The 26,430-nt window shown below is 36.4% G+C and overlaps 1 protein-coding gene across 1 annotated transcript; it reads right to left on the bottom strand.

The window, feature by feature from the left end:
• Positions 1-660: 660 nt before the first annotated feature.
• LOC106873900 (uncharacterized) lies at positions 661-24,827 on the bottom strand. The gene is made up of 4 exons (XM_052976967.2): positions 24,409-24,827; positions 17,545-17,656; positions 13,775-13,890; positions 661-1,157 (listed from the first exon to the last, which is right to left on the bottom strand). The coding sequence occupies exons 1-4, from the start codon at positions 24,476-24,478 to the stop codon at positions 1,078-1,080; spliced, it is 378 nt and encodes a 125-aa protein (XP_052832927.1). The 5' UTR covers positions 24,479-24,827; the 3' UTR covers positions 661-1,077.
• Positions 24,828-26,430: the final 1,603 nt, after the last annotated feature.

Here is a 26,430-nt window from a genome sequence, read left to right as displayed (position 1 = left end):
CTTTGTAAGCCTAATACTTATTCTATCAGTCTCTTTTTGCTGAACCGCTAAGTGACGGGAACATAAACACACCAGCATCGGTTGTCAAGCAATGCTAGGGGGACAAACACAGACACACAAACATACACACACACATACATACATATATATATATACATATATACGACGGGCTTCTTTCAGTTTCTGTCTACCAAATCCACTCACAAGGCTTTGGTCGGTCCAGGGCTATAGTAGAAGACACTTGCCCAAGGTGCCACCCAGTGGGACTGAACCCGGAACCATGTGGCTGGTAAGCAAGCTACTTACCACACAGCCACTCCTGCGCCTATATATTTTTAATATATTGATTATTCTTTATATTTTTGATATGTTTGATGTATTGAATATACTTTTGGAGAAATCCATACATGTTGGGTGATAGGCTGAGTAAATATAAATGTAGATGTGAATTTTATTTGCTTAAATTTGATTCTTAATTTCTACATTATATTTTAGAGAAGAAATATATATACACAGAAATGATAAAATAAGCATTTGATGTCTAAAAACGTTAAAAAAATCAGATGGAATAGTCATGACAGGAACTCACTTTGTTCAATCATAATGGTGCTCACTCAGAGATGGCTGGGGTCTTAAAAACAACAACAACAACAAAAAACATATATTTAGTTTTTTTTCCAATTTAATCCAGAGATTAAAGAGAATTACCAAAAAAAAAAGTTTATTTATGTTTAAAAAAAAGAAATTTTCAGTATATCAGACATTTGTCCCCTTTAGCATTCAAATTACTCTGTTCTAAATTAATTATGCATCATCACATAGCTTTGACAGTGACTGCATAGTTTCAGAATGGCATTATAGGGTAAGTGTGAGAGACAGGATCTGGCTGGTTTTAATATAAAACAGGTAGAATATTCAGGTGAGATTAGGCTGATTTGAATGCTAAAGGGTTAATGGTGGAGAAGATGGTTGTTAACAAGATTACTGTGTTTAGGTTTGAGCTTTAGAAATAGCTTAAGTCAAACAAAAATAAGGCAAAAGCAGTGAAAAAGAAAAAAAAAGTTGAAATACAGGTTTTCACAAAATCTCAGCAACATACACAAAAAGTGCCAGAAGAAGTAAAGAAAAGCTGAATGTAATTCGAGTCCCAAAATCACCTGAAAAGATTAGAAAAAAAAAAACAAAATTAAATTAACCTTTCAGCATTGAGATTATGGTGCTACTTTGTCATGTGATCCACAATTTAAAGGGAGATTACTTTAGGATACTTTTTAGCTTACTTTTCAATTTTTTAAATCCCTTAAGATGTTAGCTAAAAAATTTTGCAATGAGATCAGCAACGAGATGAAGACAGTTACATTTTTAGTAAAAAAAAATGATCATTTGGATAATGAAGAAAATGTTGCACCATGTCATCGGTGGAGAAATGAAGGAAGCTTGAAGAGAAGGGAAAAATAGTGAAATTTTGTCAACTTTACATTGCAAAACTCGCAGCTGCCAAACTTGTGTGGTGTAGGAAATTATTATTTTAATTATTATATTGTTTATTCTTGATTTCTTATTATCATTTACTATGACATAAATGAAACAAGGTTTTATTATTAAAATAGAAAGAATTTAGAAAAAAATATATTTACAATAATTATATACAAAAGAATTAATAAAAACATTTAGAAACTGAAAAGTAAACTAAAAATTAACCTAAAGTAATCTCCCTTTAAATTGTAGATCTCCTGCCAAAGTAGCACCCAGATTATTCAGTAAAATGTAATGCTTATTTATTCACAGTTTTGAATTAATGATGTATTACTTTGTAGTTTGGAGATTTTAATGATGTGATTGTCTAGTTTTAGAATGACATTGTAGAGTATGCATAAGAGGCCAGATCTGGCTGGTTTGAACAGAAAACAAATAGAATATTTGGGCCTGATAAGGTTGGTTTGAATGGGCCGTGACTGCTGAGGACATGCGTAAGCTTGCAAGGAACGAAGCCAGTATGCTCCGCTGGATGTCTAATGTCAGTGTGCATACACAACAGAGTGTAAGCGCCTTGAGAGAATTAATCGAACAAAATTCAAAATTTTAAATCCATACCGCATTCCCAGCATTAACCGGTCTAATATAATTTTTCTCTTTTTATAACTAATTCCAATAGGGGAGGTAACTCCTTGCCATATTCTATGACTATTACAATTATTACTGAAATTTCTAATATTAATTATTCAAAGCACATAAATTATATTATCCTAGGAGCCACTGCAAAGCCCACAATTACTATTGGCAAACCGTGCATTGATATGCCTGCCTTAAAGTCCAATATTATACTACATAGTACTATAAAATATGAACCATAAATAAATTATAAATAATAAATAATGTTCTATTGCAATAGGAATAATTATTTCTAGGAGTTTTTTCCAAAACCCACATGTGTTATATTTAAGTTATATATTAATACATTAATATTGCCTGCTTTAGGACCTAATATTATATTCTATGCACTCCATGTTATAAATTATAAACAATCCTCACCAGAATGGAGATCCATAGTGTGCCATCCTACCTCTAGGATTTTATTCAAAACTGACAATTGCTATTGTCAAGTTATACACTTATATAGCCTGCTTTAAGGTCTAATAACACACTATATTGTACTACAAGTTATAATTAACTCTCCATTATAATTTAATCCATACTAAATTGTGCCTAGATGTTAATGGCAAAATTCCAGCCACTACTTGTAACTTTAATATTTTAATATGGCCTGCCTTAATATCCAATATTATATATCATTATTATTATTATTATTATTATTATTAATATTATACTACAACCAGATTCAATATAGTAAACCTTCTCTTATAAACTGCCCAAATTTTATGCCGAAATATAGAATTGAGCTCCATTATTAAAGATCCTATTATTAGTAGATAATCTGGAGAGTCTAAATGAAATATTTTAAACTAAATTATCAATAATACGCCTAAATTGTTACTACAATGTACTACAGGTTATAGTCAATTCTCTATTATAATTGAACTCAATCCTCAAATGTCACTAAAATTCTAGTAAAGCCCACAACTGCTATTGGTACATTATATACTAATGTGGCCTACTTAAAGACCTAAACTTAATTCATTATGTGTTTTTTGGGGGTTTTTTTGTTCTAAAGAAAGTTATTCCTGATGAAGTGTATGGCAACTGATATATTTGACTTATACTTAGTGGTTAAATATAGCTGCATACAGAAATGTTAACATCGGATTAAATACATGGATATGGACATTGGTGTCAAATCTCTTTCTTAAATGTAAAAAATTAAAACTTTGTATATATATATATATATATATATATATATATATATATATATAAGGAACGACCGTGCGAACTCAAAAAGGAGAAATGGTGACGAATGGAACAAACAGAGGACTCCTTTTATTTAAACGTGTCACACGGTCAAACACAAAATTATATATCAAATGTTGATATACATAATATGTTATGCTACGATAACATAGATGACCAGTAATGAAAGACCACAACCGTATTAGATGAATAACAGAGATATTTATTATGGCGTTAGAATGTATGTCTATGTGTGAGTGTGAATGCGACATATAATAACATAATCAAAGACAGGCCGTCATACAAAGAAAAGTTTGTATGTGAGTGATACATGTGTGTGTATGTGAGTTATTACAGCAGAGAAAGAGAGTCAATACATGTGAGCAATTATACCAGTTCTTGGGTACACAATAATATGAATCTGTATGTGAAGTGAGTTGGCTGAGTGTGGCAGAGCTGATCACTAGTTGTGATGTCGAGGCATCGATGCCGGGCCGTGATTCTTGTTATACAGATGTTCGTCGCTGGCTGAGAATCTCTTGTCTGTTTATTTACCGTGGTGAAGCTGAGTCACCTAACAGAATCGAAGAGAGAGAAGTGCCGCGGTAGTTTGGTGTACATAGAAAGTCGCGTAGACGCTGGTGGAGATTGAGGCTGCTTGGTAGTAATCGTATTGGTCATGACGATGATGCTGGATAGTAGTCATAGAAACGTGTTGCTGATATGGCGACGGCGGTGGTCATCGTTGGCTGGACGAAGCTGTTGAAGTGGTTGCTGGAACTGCTGCTGCTGTCGTGTGGTACATGGCAGTTCTCAAAGAGGAACTGGACCGAGACAAATTTGTTGGGTATGAGTTGCTCTATTTAAGGCGTTAAGAGGGCTCACCAGAGATCAGAAATATACTCTATCACGTGACCTTATTAAGGGCTATGATTGGTCAGCCTGCGCTCCGGCGGGAACGGTTCGAAGAATTTGCCGCTTCAAATAATTATCAGTCACGTGATGACAAGGCTGGTGTTTTCCCCTACGTTCGCGCTTATTATATTTAAGTGAGAAGAATGGCAATAGCAGCTTTGTATCTAATGGCGGTAGGTAGAAGAGACGATAGGTAGATTCACTACATATATATATATATATATATATATATACTCGTTACTCTTCAACTTGTTTCAGTCATTTGACTGTGGCCATGCTGGAGCACCGCCTTTAGTCGAGCAAATCGACCCTAGGACTTATTCTTTGTAAGCCTAGTTCTTATTCTATCGTCTATTTTGCCAAACCGCTAAGTTACGGGGACGTAAACACACTAGCATTGGTTGTCAAGCGATGTTGTGGGGATAAACACAGACACACAAACATACACACACACATATATATATATATATATATTATACATATATACGACGGGCTTCTTTCAGTTTCCGTCTACCAAATCCACTGACAAGGCTTTGGTCGGCCTGTAACTATAGTAGAAGACACTTGCCCAAGATGCCGCGCGGTGGGATTGAACCCAGAACCATGTGGTTGGTAAGCAAGCTACTTACCACACAGCCACTTCTGCCCCTATATATTATTATCATCATCACTGCATATTGTGTATATTGAAATCATGCCCTATATTTATAAACGGGTATGCAAAAAGGATTTTCAGCTAAGAGGCTGTGTGTCACACCATAGCCGCTGTCTAAAAAAAAAATAACTGAAACGAGGAAAAGATAACTCTGAAATATGACTGACAAATTAATCTCCCTTGTCAAATGCAAGCCTAGAAACTGTAATTCATGTACATTCTACCTCATATACTTGAAATAATGTTGCCATTACTCAAGAAAGGCATTCACCAGTGTGGCAATTACCTATTTCATCAACACTACAAACTCCAGCTTACGGAAATGATATGATACTGTGATTAAACGTTTGTGAGTCAGAGAGATCATTGTACTGTACATTACAATGATCTCTCTGACTCACAAACAATCTATTTCCCTATACATTACAATGATCTCTCTGATTCACAAACAATCTATTTCCCTATACATTACAATGATCTCTCTGATTCACAAACAATCTATTTCCCTATACATTACAATGATCTCTCTGACTCACAAACAATCTATTTCCCTATACAGTACAATGATCTCTCTGACTCACAAACAATCTATTTCCCTATACATTACAATGATCTCTCTGATTCACAAACAATCTATTTCCCTATACATTACAATGATCTCTCTGACTCACAAACAATCTATTTCCCTATACAGTACAATGATCTCTCTGACTCACAAACAATCTATTTCCCTATACATTACAATGATCTCTCTGATTCACAAACAATCTATTTCCCTATACATTACAATGATCTCTCCGACTCACAAACAATCTATTTCCCTATACAGTACAATGATCTCTCTGACTCACAAACAATCTATTTCCCTATACAGTACAATGATCTCTCTGACTCACAAACAATCTATTTCCCTATACATTACAATGATCTCTCTGATTCACAAACAATCTATTTCCCTATACAGTACAATGATCTCTCTGACTCACAAACAATCTATTTCCCTGTACAGTACAATGATCTCTCTGACTCACAAACAATCTATTTCCCTATACATTACAATGATCTCTCTGATTCACAAACAATCTATTTCCCTATACATTACAATGATCTCTCTGACTCACAAACAATCTATTTCCCTATACAGTACAATGATCTCTCTGACTCACAAACAATCTATTTCCCTATACAGTACAATGATCTCTCTGACTCAAACAATCCTTTTCCCTATACATTACAATGATCTCTCTGACTCAAACAATCTATTTCCCTATACAGTACAATGATCTCTCTGACTCAAACAATCTATTTCCCTATACATTACAATGATCTCTCTGACTCACAAACAATCTATTTCCCTATACATTACAATGATCTCTCTTACTCACAAACAATCTATTTCCCTATACAGTACAATGATCTCTCTGACTCACAAACAATCTATTTCCCTATACAGTACAATGATCTCTCTGACTCACAAACAATCTATTTCCCTATACATTACAATGATCTCTCTGACTCACAAACAATCTATTTCCCTATACATTACAATGATCTCTCTGACTCACAAACAATCTATTTCCCTATACAGTACAATGATCTCTCTGACTCACAAACAATCTATTTCCCTATACAGTACAATGATCTCTCTGACTCACAAACAATCTATTTCCCTATACATTACAATGATCTCTCTGACTCACAAACAATCTATTTCCCTATACATTACAATGATCTCTGATTCACAAACAATCTATTTCCCTATACAGTACAATGATCTCTCTGACTCACAAACAATCTATTTCCCTATACAGTACAATGATCTCTCTGACTCACAAAGAATCTATTTCCCTATACATTACAATGATCTCTCTGACTCACAAACAATCTATTTCTCTATACAATACAATGATCTCTCTGATTCACAAACAATATATTTCCCTATACAGTACAATGATCTCTCTGACTCACAAACAATCTATTTCCCTATACATTACAATGATCTCTCTGATTCACAAACAATCTATTTCCCTATACATTACAATGATCTCTCTGACTCACAAACAATCTATTTCCCTATACAGTACAATGATCTCTCTGACTCACAAACAATCTATTTCCCTATACATTACAATGATCTCTCTGATTCACAAACAATCTATTTCCCTATACATTACAATGATCTCTCCGACTCACAAACAATCTATTTCCCTATACAGTACAATGATCTCTCTGACTCACAAACAATCTATTTCCCTATACAGTACAATGATCTCTCTGACTCACAAACAATCTATTTCCCTATACATTACAATGATCTCTCTGATTCACAAACAATCTATTTCCCTATACAGTACAATGATCTCTCTGACTCACAAACAATCTATTTCCCTATACATTACAATGATCTCTCTGATTCACAAACAATCTATTTCCCTATACATTACAATGATCTCTCTGACTCACAAACAATCTATTTCCCTATACAGTACAATGATCTCTCTGACTCACAAACAATCTATTTCCCTATACAGTACAATGATCTCTCTGACTCAAACAATCCTTTTCCCTATACATTACAATGATCTCTCTGACTCAAACAATCTATTTCCCTATACAGTACAATGATCTCTCTGACTCAAACAATCTATTTCCCTATACATTACAATGATCTCTCTGACTCACAAACAATCTATTTCCCTATACATTACAATGATCTCTCTTACTCACAAACAATCTATTTCCCTATACAGTACAATGATCTCTCTGACTCACAAACAATCTATTTCCCTATACAGTACAATGATCTCTCTGACTCACAAACAATCTATTTCCCTATACATTACAATGATCTCTCTGACTCACAAACAATCTATTTCCCTATACATTACAATGATCTCTCTGACTCACAAACAATCTATTTCCCTATACAGTACAATGATCTCTCTGACTCACAAACAATCTATTTCCCTATACAGTACAATGATCTCTCTGACTCACAAACAATCTATTTCCCTATACATTACAATGATCTCTCTGACTCACAAACAATCTATTTCCCTATACATTACAATGATCTCTGATTCACAAACAATCTATTTCCCTATACAGTACAATGATCTCTCTGACTCACAAACAATCTATTTCCCTATACAGTACAATGATCTCTCTGACTCACAAAGAATCTATTTCCCTATACATTACAATGATCTCTCTGACTCACAAACAATCTATTTCTCTATACAATACAATGATCTCTCTGATTCACAAACAATATATTTCCCTATACAGTACAATGATCTCTCTGACTCACAAACAATCTATTTCCCTATACAGTACAATGATCTCTCTGAGTCACAAACAATCTATTTCCCTGTACATTACAATGATCTCTGACTCACAAACAATCTATTTCCCTATACAGTACAATGATCTCTCTGACTCACAAACAATCTATTTCCCTATACAGTACAATGATCTCTCTGACTCACAAACAATCTATTTCCCTATACATTACAATGATCTCTCTGACTCACAAACAATCTATTTCCCTATACGGTACAATGATCTCTCTGACTCACAAACAATCTATTTCCCTATACAGTACAATGATCTCTCTGACTCACAAACAATCTATTTCCCTATACATTACAATGATCTCTCTGACTAACAAACAAACTATTTCCCTATACAGTACAATGATCTCTCTGACTCACAAACAATCTATTTCCCTATACAGTACAATGATCTCTCTGACTCACAAACAATCTATTTCCCTATACATTACAATGATCTCTCTGATTCACAAACAATCTATTTCCCTATACATTACAATGAGCTCTCTGACTCACAAACAATCTATTTCCCTATACATTACAATGATCTCTCTGATTCACAAACAATCTATTTCCCTATACATTACAATGATCTCTCTGACTCACAAACAATCTATTTCCCTATACAGTACAATGATCTCTCTGACTCACAAACAATCTATTTCCCTATACAGTACAATGATCTCTCTGACTCACAAACAATCTATTTCCCTATACATTACAATGATCTCTCTGACTCACAAACAATCTATTTCTCTATACAATACAATGATCTCTCTGATTCACAAACAATCTATTTCCCTATACAGTACAATGATCTCTCTGACTCACAAACAATCTATTTCCCTATACAGTACAATGATCTCTCTGACTCACAAACAATCTATTTCCCTATACAGTACAATGATCTCTCTGACTCACAAACAATCTATTTCTCTATACAGTACAATGATCTCTCTGACTCACAAACAATCTATTTCCCTATACAGTACAATGATCTCTCTGATTCACAAACAATCTATTTCCCTATACAGTACAATGATCTCTCTGACTCACAAACAATCTATTTCCCTATAGAGTACAATGATCTCTCTGACTCACAAACAATCTATTTCCCTATACAGTACAATGATCTCTCTGACTCACAAACAATTTATTTCCCTATACATTACAATGATCTCTCTGACTCACAAACAATCTATTTCCCTATACGGTACAATGATCTCTCTGACTCACAAACAATCTATTTCCCTATACAGTACAATGATCTCTCTGACTCACAAACAATCTCTTTCCCTATACAGTACAATGATCTCTCTGACTCACAAACAATCTATTTCCCTATACATTACAATGATCTCTCTGACTCACAAACAATCTATTTCCCTATACAGTACAATGATCTCTCTGATTCACAAACAATCTATTTCCCTATACATTACAATGATCTCTCTGACTCACAAACAAACTATTTCCCTATACAGTACAATGATCTCTCTGACTCACAAACAATCTATTTCCCTATACAGTACAATGATCTCTCTGACTCACAAACAATCTATTTCCCTATACATTACAATGATCTCTCTGATTCACAAACAATCTATTTCCCTATACATTACAATGAGCTCTCTGACTCACAAACAATCTATTTCCCTATACATTACAATGATCTCTCTGATTCACAAACAATCTATTTCCCTATACATTACAATGATCTCTCTGACTCACAAACAATCTATTTCCCTATACAGTACAATGATCTCTCTGACTCACAAACAATCTATTTCCCTATACAGTACAATGATCTCTCTGACTCACAAACAATCTATTTCCCTATACATTACAATGATCTCTCTGACTCACAAACAATCTATTTCTCTATACAATACAATGATCTCTCTGATTCACAAACAATCTATTTCCCTATACAGTACAATGATCTCTCTGACTCACAAACAATCTATTTCCCTATACAGTACAATGATCTCTCTGACTCACAAACAATCTATTTCCCTATACAGTACAATGATCTCTCTGACTCACAAACAATCTATTTCTCTATACAGTACAATGATCTCTCTGACTCACAAGCAATCTATTTCTCTATACAGTACAATGATCTCTCTGATTCACAAACAATCTATTTCCCTATACAGTACAATGATCTCTCTGACTCACAAACAATCTATTTCCCTATAGAGTACAATGATCTCTCTGACTCACAAACAATCTATTTCCCTATACAGTACAATGATCTCTCTGACTCACAAACATGCGCTACATTCCATCTCAAATATCTAATCATCATCATTATTATCATCCTCATTTAACGTTCATGTTCCTATGTCGGTATGGGTTAGATACATACATATGTATCAGAGGCAATGTGTCTGAAACTTTTGGTGATATACTATAACTGAGGAGACCCATCAAGCAAGGTGAAATCGTAGTCATGGCCAATGTTGGTGTCATGTAACTGACACCCATGGCAGGTCGCACGTAAAAAGCACCTTTCAAGTGTTGGGCCTCATGGAGGCAAAGAGACAGATGTGCCAGTGGCATGTGTGAAGCTCTTTTCGAGTGTTGGGCTTCATGAAGGCAATGACGAATGATTGAGACCTTTGACATTATGTCGTGCTTGAGAAGATTCATCGAGCCAAGTAAAATCACTGTCATCGCAGATACTGGCGTCATGCCAATGGCACCCGTGCCAGTGGCACATACAAGCACTCATTATACTCTTGGAGTGGTTGACGTTAGGAAGGGCATCCAGCCGTAGAAAACCACGCCAAATCAGACTGGAGTCTGGTGCAGCCTTCCAGCTTACCAGCCCTGGTCAAACCATCCAACCCATGCCAGCATGGACAACAGACATTAAATGGTGATGATGATGATATACATATATATATATGCATATCATCATCATCATCATTTAACTGGTGTCAAGTTGTATTGGCACCTTTGCCTTTCCCTTGGATAACATCGGTGGCGTGGAGAGGGGACACCGGTATACATGGATGACTGCTGGTCTTCCATAAACAACCCTGCCTGGACTTGTGCCTTGGAGGGGAACATCTAGGTGCAATCCCATGGTCATTCATGACCAAAGCAGATCTTTACCTCTTTCCCTTTATCATAGCTTCTTTGTTCAGCTCAATTAAGGGGTTTTATTTTACAGGTACTTGGCAAACCTCACCTGCGCTGGTGCCATGTAAAAAGCACCCTATACACAGTTTAGTGGTTGGCATTAGGAAGGGCATCCAGCTGTAAAAACCATACCAAAGTAGACAGTTAGATTGCCAAGTAACCTTCAAGGCAAGAAAATAAGGGAAGAGGAAGAAATTAAAAAGGGGAAAATTATAAGGGAGAGAAAGGAAAAAGAAAGGAGTAAAGTCACCTCAGCTAAACAGAGGGGGGTAGTATTGAAGAGGAGGAGGGGCAATTGTGATGGTGCTAAGCCAGGCAATGAGAGGCTAGATTGTAAAGGAAGAACAAGCCCAGATGTTTTTTAATAGAAATACAAGACTACTCTGTATTATATAAGGGAGGGTGAGAATGAGCTTATTAAGTTGATAGGGACATTTAGATAATGCAAGCCTTCGTTGAAAATATCCAAATGAAAAAATAGTCAAAACAGCCACGTTTGGAATGTCTGTGATCTGGAGCCTGACAGATCAAAGTTACAACTTTTTTTATGTGAACTATGTTCATTCATCCTTTTTCTTTTTTTTCTTTCTTTCTTTCTTCATCTTTGGTTTGCAGGAAGGACCCATGCAACTATGCCCCTGGCCTTCACAGCCCCTATACTATCAACTGTAGATAAACATAGTCTTCCCTTTCTCTAAGTTTCCATTGTGGTTCTGTCAATAATGGTAATTACATTCTATGGTGGTATGATTTCTCTTCCCAAACTCTAAACCAGTGGTATATAACAATTTTTTGTAACTTCCAATTTTAAGTAGTTGTTATGCCTAACGCCCACCTAAGTGGTGAGTGGGGTATCATGAATAAACAAACTTTAAATGGATGATAATTTATAAATTTTACTCTCAAAATGGATTGTATAATCTTTTAATATTGAAATGATAAGAAATACAGAGAAGGGCTTTCACCAAATAAAATTACCCCAGGACTTATTTCTTAAGCCTAGTAATTATTCTATTGGTCCCTATTGCCAAATCTCTGATTACAGGGATGCAAGCACACCAACATCAGTTGTCCAACGATGATGGGGCGACAAACACAGACACATTAACAAAGCCTTTGAAATTCTATTTGTAAGTTGTCATTATCATTTGTATATACATAAGTATGATAACGCATGTACAAAAGTATGTATGAAATTATACATACGTACGTACGTGCGTGCATACATACATACATACATACATACATATTACACACATCAAATACACTCAAAAGGCTTTGTTTCAGCCCAGGGCTAGAGTAGAAGACACTAATTCATCTTGACACACAGTGGGACTGAACCCAGAACTAAGTGGTTAGGAAACAAACATTATTATCATGTCGCCATGCCTTGGCTATATGATAACAATGATGATGATTATGACAATGAAGATAACGACGACAATAACAAAAGTGATGACAGTAAGAGGATTTCAAACACTAACACTCTTTTTCTGTACCTTTCTTCACATATTTTTATATATATATATATGACAGGCTTCTTTTAGTTTCTGTCCATCAAACACACTCAAAGGATCTTGTTTCAGCCCAGGGCTAGAGTAGAAGACAGTCATCCACTTTGTCACACAGTGAGACTGAACCCAGGACCAAGTGGTTAGGAAGGAAGTTTCTTAACCGCACAGTTACACAATTGCCAGTTGAGAGACCCCCTTCGGTCATGACTGACCATGGGATTGCACTTAGAAAGTTCCCCTCTGAGGCATAAGTCCAGACAAGGTTGTTTATGGAAGACCAGCAGTCGCCCATGCATACCAGCCTCCCTTCTCCATACCACCGATGTTATCCAAGGGAAAGGCAAAGGGGCCGATACACAATTGCTAGTAATAATAACAATAATAATGATTACCCTGTCTAACACAATTTTTGCCCTTGGGTAGCAACTGTTGTTTCCTATTTGCTTTCCCCTAGAAAGTATGAAAAATGGTTAATATTTCCTTCAAACTTTGCTTGTGTTACAATATTTATTCAAAGCCCAAAGAATCCCTTTCAACCATATGGCTACTACACAAATCTTGCTCATGATCAGAGACACACATGCTCAAGCGGTTATGGTCAAGCAACTGACAAGCAAATCTGTGGTATTGAGCAGATTATTTGCTATAACGATATTTCTGCTTCAGCAACTCCATGGTGAATCTGTCAGAAATGTAATGGAAAACAGATCAGTTTCAAAATACTGTTGTCCAAGTTGTGATCTCCTTTGATTTCTAGATAGGAGCAAATAGGAAATAACACTTACTGATCATAGACCAAAAAAGTAAAAATTTTGTTACACAAAACTGATGACATTAAGACAATTAAAAACAATGTTACTTACAAGAATCGACATCTTTCTTCATATCTGTCCACCTTGTCTCAAGAGTTTTTCCTGTTGCTTCTGGACAGTATTTCAGATTTTCAGTTACACATTTCTTATCTGATCCATATATTTTCCTGAAAAACAAGTAAATAAACATGAGATCCATAAAGTTTGCAATATTATATTGGAGATGCATAGGGAATAAAAAGAAGAAGAAAAAAAAACATGTAAAAAGTTTAACATTCATATTCCAATATCTCAAATGAAATGCTTTACTAATGTGGCTGGTCCCAACTGAGCAACACCTTGGGCTAGTGTCTTCTAGTATTGCTTTGAGCCAGCCTTGTCAGTGGATTTAGTAGACAGAAACTGAAAGAAGCTTATCACCATCATCATTTAACATCTGTTTTACATGCTGGCATGAGTTGGATAGCTTGACAAGATTTGGCCACCTGACTAAGAACTAAGCTGATTAAGAACTAACTGTTCTTAAGCTGTTCAGGCTCCATGTCTGTTTTTGCATGGTTCCTATGGCTGCTGCTGCTGGTGTGATGGTGGCAGTGGTGGTGCCGGTGGCAGTGGTGGTGCCGGTGGCAGTGGTGGCAGTTGCAATGGTGGTGGTAGTGGTGGTCACTGAATTTAGTTTTGTTTTTATTGTTTTATTTTAGTTTCTATTTGTCAACATAACAAGGTTGATATATTGAGGCAAAATATAGAATTAGAAAGGAGAATTGCAATCATTAGAATTCCACTACAAAATATTTTAGTTCAATGCTTTCCAGATTCTGCTACCACAAATCCACCCCACCAACCAGTCCACAGTGAGGGTACCATGATAAAACCCTAACCCTAGTAAACTCTGACCCTCTGCCCCAATCTTCTGCTACTTAATTTCCTCCACCTTTTTTTTTAATCCTTTTTTGTTACCTTGATCAGGTAGTTATGGGGTCTTTTTTTCTTGATAATTTGATCTTTTATACATTTTGGGGTTTTTCTTTTTCATTTTTTTCTTCTTTCGATATTAAATTAGATAAAAAGAAAAACTGTAAAATGGTTTGGCAAATGAGTAGAAAAGAAATGTAGGGCCAATAGAACCCAGCCTTTCTGATCTCAGTGCTTATGATAAAATGGCCCCAACATGTTCCATATAATACTTGCTGAAAGGAAGGGCATCCAGCAGTAAACAACAACATGAAAGTGAACAAACAATACATAATCCTCCAACCTATTTCAGGGGACCGTAACCAGCGCTAGATTAACCATTCAGCAAAATAAGCACATGCTTAGGGCTTCAAGAGATGGAGGCACCACAGAAATGGTAAATGGTTTATGGCACAAAAGAAATCACTTTAAATTTGCTAAATTAATATTCGTAATGCCTTATCTCAACTAAGTATAGAAGCAGAAGTTTTACGTAAAATTAATTTTAACGAGATCATCAAAAACTTTGCAATTAAATTTTTAAAAAAAACAAAAGAGAAAATTTTTCAAATATAAATAAAGTGGAGGTATACAAAAATAAACATTATTTTCCATCTTTTTGTTAGTTTTGTTTCATTTTGGAAAGTAAAAATACATTTTAGATTTTGAACCATTTACATATACTTGAGGGCACCAACACTTTTTAAGTGCTTAGGGCCTCTATGGGTTTTAATCCAACTTTGACTGTACCAATGATTAAGAACTTGGACAGTGATGACAATGCCAAGCCATGCTTTCACATCTGCTCGCTATGCCAACGTTGAAAGTAAACATAATATAAGGATGAGGATGTAAATGATGACGATGATGAATAAGTGCAAAAATTAAGTTAAAAATTTAGCATTTAAACTGTCCATATCATGTTTTATGTTCAAACCAGCCAGATCCAGAATATCACACCTACCCTACAATGAAATTCTAAAAATACACAATCACATCATCAAAATCTTGAAACTACAAGCTAATGATTATTTCAAAACAATGTGAATAAATAAGCATAACTTTTGACAGAATGACCTCCCATAATTCTATTAACTGGAATTTTTTTATGAAACTTTGATTTCTAGCATAAAACAGCCTTAGAAACACACTGGAATGATCAAAATAACATTTTAACCCTTTGGTGTTTAAACCGGCTGTATCCGGCCCAAATATTCAACACATTTTATGCTCAAACTGGCCAGAGCCAGCTTCTCACACCTACCCTGCAATGTCATTCTAAAAATAAGCAATTACATCTTTCCTATCTTGAAGCTACAAAATAATATCAGATAAATTTTTTGAAATGTGAATAAATAAGGATTACTTTTGACAAATTAATCTGAACACTAAAGGGTTAAATAGAAATAAGCGAGATATTGGGTGAAAAATTTGCAAACCTCATTTGAATATCAGAGAAATATACCTAGTAGATATAGCAAAAAGGTTAGATATGTGTAAATATTGACAGATAATTACGAAATTTGTAATTTTTAAGTGATCTCATATGAGATCACTGATAGGTAATGGGTTAAACCAGACATATCCAGCTCAAATATTCTGCTTGTTTTATGTCCAAATTGACCAGATCTGGCCTTTTACACCCACCCTGTAATGCCATTCTAAAAATAAACAATCATATCATCAATATCTCCAAGCTACAAGATAATGCCGGATTTATTCAAAACCATCTGAACAAATAAGTATTACATTTCGACAGAATAATCTGACCATCAACGCCATCTATGTTTCATGCTGGAATGGGTTAGATAATTTGGCAGGATTTCATAGGTCCAAGGACTGTATCATTCTTCGTTGCCTACTTTGGCATACTTTTTACAGCAGGATGCCCTTCTTGGTGCCCTTCTCAACCACTTCATAGTATGTATTAGGTACTTCTTTTTTCCATGGTGCCAGCACTAGTGGGCACTATACAGCTTGCAAGGCTATGAACCCAGAGGGCAAGAATTAAGCTGAGGATGGGAAAAGGGTTCTGGGCTCAGTCCCACTGCATGACACCTTAGGCAAGTGTCTTCTACTATAACCTTGAGTCAATCAAAGCTTTGCGAGTGGATTTGATAGATGGAAACTGAAAGAGGCCTGTCGTATGTGTCCCACCACCGTTTGACAACCAGTGTGGTGTGTTAACGTCCCCATATCTTAGCTTTTTGGCAAAAGGGGCCAATAGAATAAGTATCAGCCTTAAAAGAATAAGTACAGGGGTTCATTCATTCGACTAAAAATTCTTCAAGGTGGTGCCCCAGCATGGCCACAGTCTAATGACTGAACCAAGTAAAAGATACAAGAAGAAACACTTGCAGAAGACCATATTAATCTTGTCTGTATCATTCCAATTTGTAGTAGGAAAGCAAGTTGTTGTTGTTGGCACTCCGTCGCTTACGACATCGAGGGTTCCACTTGATCCGATCAACAGAACATCCTGCTCGTGAAATTAACGTGAAAGTGGCTGAGCACTCCACAGACACGTGTACCCTTAACGTAGTTCTCGGGGATATTCAGCGTGATACAGTGTTACAAGGCTGACCCTTTGCATTACAGGCACAACAGAAACAGGAAGTAAGAGTGAGAGAAAGTTGTGGTGAAAGAGTACAGCAGAGTTCGCCACCATCCCCTGCCGGAGCCTCGTGGAGCTTTAGGTGTTTTCGCTCAATAAACACTCACAACGCCCAGTCTGGGAATCGAAACCGTGATTCTATGACCGCGAGTCCGCTGCCCTAACCACTGGGCCGTTGCGCCTCAACAGGAAAGCAAGTAAATGTTTAATAAAATGAAGAAGAAAAAAAAACAAACAGAAGAGAATAACTTACAATTTACATTCTGTATGACCCTTTTCAGCTTTAAGACGGTCGGAACGATATTTGTCATATCTAAATTGGATTTTACTTATGCATTCTTTGCCCCTGTTACATTTTCTATGATCTGTAAGAAAAGGAGAACAAAATGTTTTTTCTTAAAAATGAACAGAATATGTTGCTGTTGGCGATGGCGTTGACTATCCCGTCAGCAAGGTGTGGATGGTTTAACATGAACAGATGATGTAGAGGAATGAGTCAAGTCCAAATGTCTGCTTTTACAGGATCTCTACAGCTGGATGCTCTACCTAATGCCAACCACTTCACTGAATATAAGAAGTACTCTTTTTACATCAGCACTTGATAAGCTCACCATTTGTTGTTGTTGTTGTTGGCACTCCGTCGCTTACGACGTCGAGGGTTCCAGTTGATCCGATCAACGGAACAGCCTGCTCGTGAAATTAACGTGCAAGTGACTGAGCACTCCACAGACTCATTAGATAGCTAGTTAGTTATGTACTGATGCAAGTCATAATAACAAACTTTTATTGGTGGTAATATGATGTAATGGTCATGTTGCCCGAATACATATAATTGTTAGTTTCCCATTGGTTAAAATTACTGCCAATATTTGAATTCTAAACATTCGTCAAAGAGAAATCTTTCAGGAAACACGGTTCTTAGAATCCAGGTATGAGCAGTTATAAAAACACTGATTTTTAGGAAATTAATCAGTGATCGTTGGTTGCCACTTGACTCCACAACACCTCACTCTCAGTGTCCGCTTTTTGTCAGTTGACCCCACAACACTCACAGTCAGTGTTCATTGGTTGTCATTCATTTCCACGACACTCTTTTGAGATATTGGCTATTTCTATGCCATGTCTATTAATTCACCAAGACTATTTTGAATTGTTGTGTAACACTAGTTTCTTAGTATGGAAGAATTAGTAATATAAATTTTATGTCGTAACTCTCTACAATAATCTTCTTTGACTTATAAATATACTGTAAATATTAAATGTATATAAATAAACTAATTTAGTAAATACTTTCTCTTTTTTCATTTTCTTCAACCTGTTAATGAGATTTATTTCTGTAACTATGAAAATAACTAACTTGCTAGATAGCTAGTTAGCTAAATAACTAACTCACTATAGATAGCTAGCTAGTTAATAGCTAGCTCACTAGTTAGTTAACAAGCTAGCTAGCTAGTTAGTTAACAAGCCAGCTAGCTAGTTAACAAGCCAGCTAGCTAGTTAACTAACTAGCTAGCTAGCAAACTAATTAGCTAGATAGATAGTTAACAAACTCGCTAACTATCTAACAAGCTAGTTAACTAGCTAACTAACTAAGTAGCTATCTAGCTAACAAGCTAGTAAACGAACTAGTTAACTAACCAACCAGCCAACCAACTAGGTAGGTAGATAGATTTTTATGTGAGTGTGTCTTTATGCCTGTCTTTGCCCCTCACCACCACCCATCACCACTGGACAACTGGTGTTGGTGTTCTTAGATCTCCATAACTTAGCGGTTCAGCAAAAGACATTCATACAATAAGTACTAGCCTTAAAAATAAGTCTTGGGGCTGATTTATTTGGCCAAAGAAACCTTTGTAGGTGGTGCTCCAGCACGGTCACAAACAAATGACTGAAACCAGTAAAAGAATAAAATAATTTTTCTGGAAGTTATGAGGCAACAAATTCAGAGGGGACTCACGATGCAGAGGCAGACCCCAAAATTTCACGGGTTTTAAGAAGGTACAACATAATTCCCAGCGCTATTCTACAGGTATAGAGAGAATATTTTTGAGAACGTGTAGATAATGTATATCCCTACTATCCAGTCCTTTTAATCCCCTGTTAATTTATTTCAAAAACTGCCTTCAAATTTTAATGGTTGGAACAGCAGGGATTCTGATGAAACAAAACAGCAAAAAAGAAAACGTAGAAAAATACACTCTCTCTCACATACATTTTCATTAGGTCACCCTGACACAACAGAATATTGGCTACCAGAGCACATGAATAAGTGTCTATTTGCAGAAGTCATCTTATGTAACAAACTAGGCCATAACCTATCTTAAATGTCAGCTGGTGTACCATAAAAAATAAATAAAACAAAGGCGCCAGCGTGTAGCTGTGTGGTAAGAAGTTTGCTTCCCAACAAAGGCACCTTAGGCAAGTGTCTTCTACTATAGCCCTGAGCTAACTAAAGCTTCGTTAGTGGATTGGTAGATGGAGATGAAAGGCCGCCATGTAACACACACACACTCCCGGCCGACAGCGCTTTCGATCGCAAACTCACGGGTACGGTACCGGCCGCGTGGCTCGTATCGCAGCCGACACGTCGGCCTTTCCATCACAAGATCCGATTCTTGCGTCATAACTTCCGGTAAAATGGATACATATATATATATATATATTGATTTTTTTTTTTTTTTTACGGCATCCCATATCCGATTTTGAAAAAAAAAATCACAAAAATCGCATTTTCAAAATTTCAATACCCCCCCCCTACACACGCACACACACACACACACACACACACACACTTCATTTTTTCACGAAACTTTTTTTTTTTGCGAAATGCATTAAAAAAATACGAAGATTACAATTCTGAAAAAATTAGATTTAAATTTTTTGTTTATTTTCCCCATATTCTTAATCACCGTATTTTCCCACGTAGATTGATAGAAATTGTAGCATATTAGGAGGTAACGAAAAAAAAAAATTTCCAATGATTCCGGGATGGGGGGGGGTCTTGTCCCCCGCCTTTCCGAACCAAAATAAGGGATTTGCAGTATATTAGGAGGTCAGGGTACTTGATTCCACGCAAAAAATCCGAGTTTTTTTTGTTTCTTAGTGAAAATCGTGCGGGTGTTAATACAGAAATTTACCGAAATTAACTCTTTGTGGATGTTAACCATACATAGTATCGAATTTCTGTTGCGCTTGCCAGGAAAAGAGAAAGATAAAAACATGACAGAAAAACAGATTAGTAATTAGATTGTAATGTAGAGATACGTAGATGTAACGTAAATGGATACGCCTTGTTGGCATTAAAAGCCTAACAGCGATATTTAGACGAACCCAAATTTGTTGAAGCGCATATTCAAAAGAAAGTGAAAGTCAAAAATATAATTCACATATGGGAGGCTCAACTTCGCTTATAGGACCCAGGAGTAATTTTTTCGAGGCCATTTTTTTTTTACAAAAAAGGCGCATCTAACAAATATGGTGTGTATGTATATTTGTGTGTGTGTGTGTGTGTTATTTCTTTACTACCCACAAGGGGCTACACACAGAGGGGACAAACAAGGACAGACAAACGGATTAACTGGTACTTATTTAATCGACCCCGAAAGGATGAAAGGCAAAGTCGACCTCGGCGGAATTTGAACTCAGAACGTAGCGGGCAGACGAAATACCGCTAAGCATTTCGCCCGGTGTGCTAACGGTTCTGCCAGTGTGTGTGTGTGTGTGTGTGTACATACCTTTTATTAAAGCTGCAAATTTATCGCAGAACTGTTACTCGTAGTTTAACATTCCTGTTCCTCGGACAGATAAATAACTGAATCAAAATCGTAATTGTACATATGATGTTATGACAGTTCTGTGATAGTTTTGCAGCTTTAGCAAAAAATATGTGACTCTACCCTCAGTATTCGAGTACTGCTTTGCGCCTATGTGCTTACCTGTGCTTATATTCGTTCTTTATTCGTGTATAATTATCCGGAAATCTTTTGTCATACATCTGTGGCCTTATCAGACTGGACTAAACGGAGCAGGTGCTCAGACGAGGACGGAAAGTGTCGCTGAAGAGGCCACTGGTGTGTGACGAAGATTTCCGGACAATGGACACGAGTTAGAATAAGAAGAGTAATGAACAAGTGAAGAACGAATATATAGTGGGTGTGTTTATTTGGTAAAAAAAAAAAAAAAAAAAAGGACCGAAATACAATAATATCAGTTTTACATCAGGAATCTTGCAACACAAATTCATAAACGTGTATACGTACAAATACGACCAAAATTACAGTTTCTGATTATCTAGTTAATTTCCGACTCTATCATACAGGGTTACCGAATACTTTTTTTTTTTTTTTTTTCATTTAAGCGTCGTCGTCATCGTCGTCCTAGTTGTGGCAGCTGTTGTTCAAGATTGAAAATATGAATGATGTTAACGTAATAACCTCATAACCTTCATAACTTTTCTACGTTTTGGAATTTTCAGAAAATTTCTGCGAATTGTTCTACACGTGGGAATTCATGCGATTAAAGAAAACAAATTGTTTTCAATTTTTTTAAACCCCTTCCCGCCTCCGCTAAAAATCCTAAAAGTTCCACTCTTCGAATTTTTTCCTCTTTTATTCAGAGTTTAAAATACGGACAGTCCCTTGGGTGCACCCTCATTTCATTAAATGTTTATGGAGAGAGAGAAATCTCGAAATACATAAATGTCAGAGTGACAAAAGAAACGAGGAAGTTATCACGTAAATTACATGTCAGAGTGACAAAAGAAATGGAGAAGCTATCACGTGTCAGGAGATATGCTAAAAACAACAGCTAAATCGCACAAATTTTTGAAAACATTTTTTCATTTTTTTTTTTTTTTGCATAATCGTATGAATTCTCGTGTGTTGGACACAAATTCGCAAAAAAAAATTTCTGAAAATTCCAAGAGGGGTTATATAGAATGCTAAAACCAGAGTTCCGCCAATTTAAAAATTAAAATGGGGATATTTGAATATAGAGGATCTGCTTTCACTTTCTTGTTAAACAACAGTCAGTAAAGGCTCGCGGGCCAAACAACCGTTGAAATAAATGGTTAAATGAAGGTTATTTATTAAACGTATTCGCCATTATGATAAATTCCTGAGAGGTAGTGGGATAGGTAGACTCAGTAAGAACATCGGACGAAGCATTTTCCAGTATTTATTCTGTCGCTTTACAAATTATGCGTTGAAACCCCGCCAAGGTCCGATTTGCCATTCATCTTTCTGGGGAACAAAAAGTACTGGGGATCGATAGCATCAACTACTTCTGTTAGCCTTGTGTCTGAATCAGAAACCTTCAACGACGGCCAGTCTGATACTTATTTTATCGGTTCATTTTTGCCGAGCCGCTACATTATGGGGACGTAACACAACCAACACCGGTTGTCAAGCGGTAGTGGGGAACACAGACACGCACACATTATATATATATATATATATATATATGGGCTTCTTTCAATTTCCCTATATCAAATAACCTCACTCACAAGGCTTTGGACGGCCCGAGGCTAAAGTAGAAAACACTTGCCGAAGGTGCCAGGCAATGGGACTGAACGCAGAAGCATGTGGTTGGGAAGCAAGCTTCTTACCACACACCCATGGTATTTATTACGGTACTGTAGGTTCTAAGTTCAAATTCCACCGAAATGAACTTCGCTTTTTCTTTTCATCGCGAGTGGGGGGGGGGGGGCATAAAATATAGACCGGAATTCTGCTCTTAAGCACCCCAACACCCCATAACTTTTTTTTTTTTTTCTTTTGTGCATTTCCAGAAAATGTTTGCGAATTTATATTCTACACACGGCAATTCATGCGACTAAGAAAACATGTTTTTAAATATATTTCTTTAATTGCGGACCATCCATTAAATATATGAGGACGGTATCAGGTGGTCGTGAGATGTGCTAAAAATTACGACTAAATAGCCCTTAAATCACACGTAAATTTTTTTCTTTTCGTTTTTTTCCCTAGTTGTATGAATTCTCATGTGTTAGAACAGAATTTCGTAAACACTTTATGAAAATTCCACAAAATAAAGAAGTTGTGAGGTGCCCGAGGGGCAGAATTCCGCCTGAAGTTCATGGTATTGACAACCCTCTCCCCTTCGAAATTACTGTTCTTGTACCTGTATTAGAAATAATTACGATAGATATTTGTGAAAAGTAAAAAAGTTATACACCATTTAAAGTTAAGTTTGTACGGACATCGAGGACCAAAGTTAAGATCTATATAAAATCGATATGAAGGCCTCAAGTATCTGAAAAGCATTTCTAATGCATGGTGTGTACTTGTTTATAAAATATACTATAAAGCAGTATTTACATCAATTTCTTTAGTTTTATTAAATCTCAGTAATTTAAATACACGACGTCATAAGTGTGGGACTGTTTTATCTAGCCTTCAGGGACATCTTTCGCATTAAGATCGCACAATGAAAGTGAGATAATTTGGCATTAAACTTCAATGAAATAATAAAAGTTTTATGTATTTGTAAAATAACGAAAAGCTCGAGCTGGTTTATTCTGAAAAAAACTGATTTATCCGAATATGAAAGATATTTCGTTTGGGGAACATTTTAAAGTGCAGGATTACAACAAACAGATTAAAATGTTTATTTAATACTTTTAAACAAAGACTTAATCGTTTCACTTACCCTGCAAAACAAGACTATTTTTGTACATACCTGGTTTTGTTTTGTGTGGTGTGTGTGTATGTGTGCGTGTGTTCTTTTCGCAAAGTCGAAATTTGTGCTGCTTAAAACATACAGAAGCGAAGAAATTGCGGTTGTTGGCACATGAATATAATTTTGGTAAATTCCGACTCTATAATTTAGGGTTACCAAATATTTCACTGCGTATCAAACGGAAACTGTCGAAATAGTAGCACTTGCCCGATATACAAATAAAACTTGGACGGTGAAAAGAATGTTTTAACAGACTTTGTGGTAATGCTTGTACTATTTTATTCTTGTACTAATTCCAGTCATTTGACTGCGGCCATGCTGGAGGTACAAACAGAACAAGGACTGTCCAACACAGCCGAAAGATAGTTAGATAGGTAGACAGACAGATATGTATATATATATATATATATGTATTTACCTGCATTGTTAACCGAAGTCACTGCCACATAACATAAGAACAAGCTGGAGATTATTAGAAGGACCTTCATGATAACGTGTTGGGTTGGTCTATGGTGAGAATTCAATTAAATTAATAGAAATTGTTTATATCCTGTTGTGTGTTTGTTTGTGCTGAAAGTTTCATTTTAGTTGTTCGTATATTTTTTTGTTTGTTATGTGTACGTGAAAGCTGTATAATAAAAGCGTTTAGATAGAAACGGTAGGAGAAAGAAACTGAAACAGAGAGAGAGTGTGTGTATATGAGAGAGAGAGTTATCAAGTAGAAAATAGTAATAGTGTATGAAATTATGTTAAAGAGGGAGAGAGAGAGAGAATGAGTCAGAGAGACGGACAAGAAAAGCGTGTGGAAGTTTGATAAATTAATGAGAGAAAAAGGATGGGCAGGACGAGAAAGAAAGAAAGAAAGAGATGTAACGGTAGAGAGAGAAAAGAAGACAGAAAGGAAAAATGTAGAACGAAAGAAAGGAAAACAGAGAGGTCGACAATAGTGAAATAGTGTTTGTGATTTCGGTAGCGGCAGTGATTTCAACGGACTTTCTTTGATAACTGAAAAGGATTTTTTTGTTTTTGTTGTTTTTTTACCTGATTAGCCCAGCAGATGATAAGGGGCTGTTGACATAGTCACGTAAGTTGTCTGGCTACAACGTATTAAAGATATGCAGTAAAGGGCCACTTCGTCGTTGCTTCGATGTAGGTGTGGATTGACGGCGAAAAAAACTGACGGGTGACAAAATATTGCCAAGGATTTCGCTTGAAGAACACCGAATTTTGTAAAGGTTTTTTTCTCTTCGGTATTCCCGCCAGTGCTTACAACTTGGATACACGCACATATATTTATATATACGCCACCAAATTGAACAATTTATGGATTAAGGCATCGAAATTATGATGATTTTTGATCGATAACTGACGAGGGATCCTTTTTTACGTACAGCCCTTCGTCGACCTCCTGTGACACATTTTAACATCTATCTATCTATGAAAGTGATTAGTGTTTATGCACGAAATTCTGCTTTTGAATAATTTTCGTAAATTCTGCCGATTAATAATAATACTCTTTTACTTGTTTCAGTCATTTGACTGTGGCCATGCTGGAGCACCGCCTTTTAGTCGAGCTAATCGACCCTAGGACTTATTCTTTGTAAGCCTAGTACTTACTATATCGGTCTCTTAGCCGAACCGCTAAGTTACGGGGGCGTAAACACACCAGCATCGGTTGTCAAGCAATGTTGGGGGGACAGACACACAAACATACACACACACACACACACACACACACACACACACACACACACACACACACACACACATATATATATATATACGACGTGCTTCTTCCAGTTTCTGTCTACCAACTCCACTCGCAAGGCTTTGGTCGGCCCGAGGCTATAGTAGAAGACACTTGTCCAAGGTGCCACGCAGTGGGACTGATCCCGGAACCATGTGGTTCGTAAGCAAGTACTTGCAACACAGCCACTCCTACTCCTAATAATTAATTCTGTTTTATTGGCCACAAGGGCTAATATCAATTAAAAACATGTAAGGACAAAGACAGGACGAAGGTTACAAAAGGCTTTGTCGGAAAAGAAGAAAACGTTCGTGTAAACAGTGAGGAAAACAGAGAAAGATATAACAAATAAAACTCCCAATAGGGGGAGGCGCTTCGAAAGGTTACACGTGGAAAACCCCATAAAAGCCACGGGAGCCTGATCAGAAAATAAGAAAGGGGTGTAGAGCCCTTTCTCCTTTTACATTACCTTTTTCTACAGGTGTATCCTCAGAATTGGTCCACTCATACTGGCCATTCTTCCAACAGTCACCCATCTTTCAACAAATTTGCTATAACAACAGCAACAACACACACATAGCATTAAAGTGAAGTGCGTGTCCTTTACTAATTTCAGCCCGAGAGCTGTGGCCATGCTGAAGCAACGCCGCTACACATACACACGCACACACATGCACACGTATATGCAGTCGA

Source organism: Octopus bimaculoides, chromosome 26, assembly GCF_046866305.1.
Source record: "Octopus bimaculoides isolate indiv1 chromosome 26, ASM4686630v1, whole genome shotgun sequence".
Taxonomy (NCBI): domain Eukaryota; kingdom Metazoa; phylum Mollusca; class Cephalopoda; order Octopoda; family Octopodidae; genus Octopus; species Octopus bimaculoides.
Note: the sequence above shows the minus strand (reverse complement) of the source record. Positions and strands in the feature narration are given on the sequence as shown.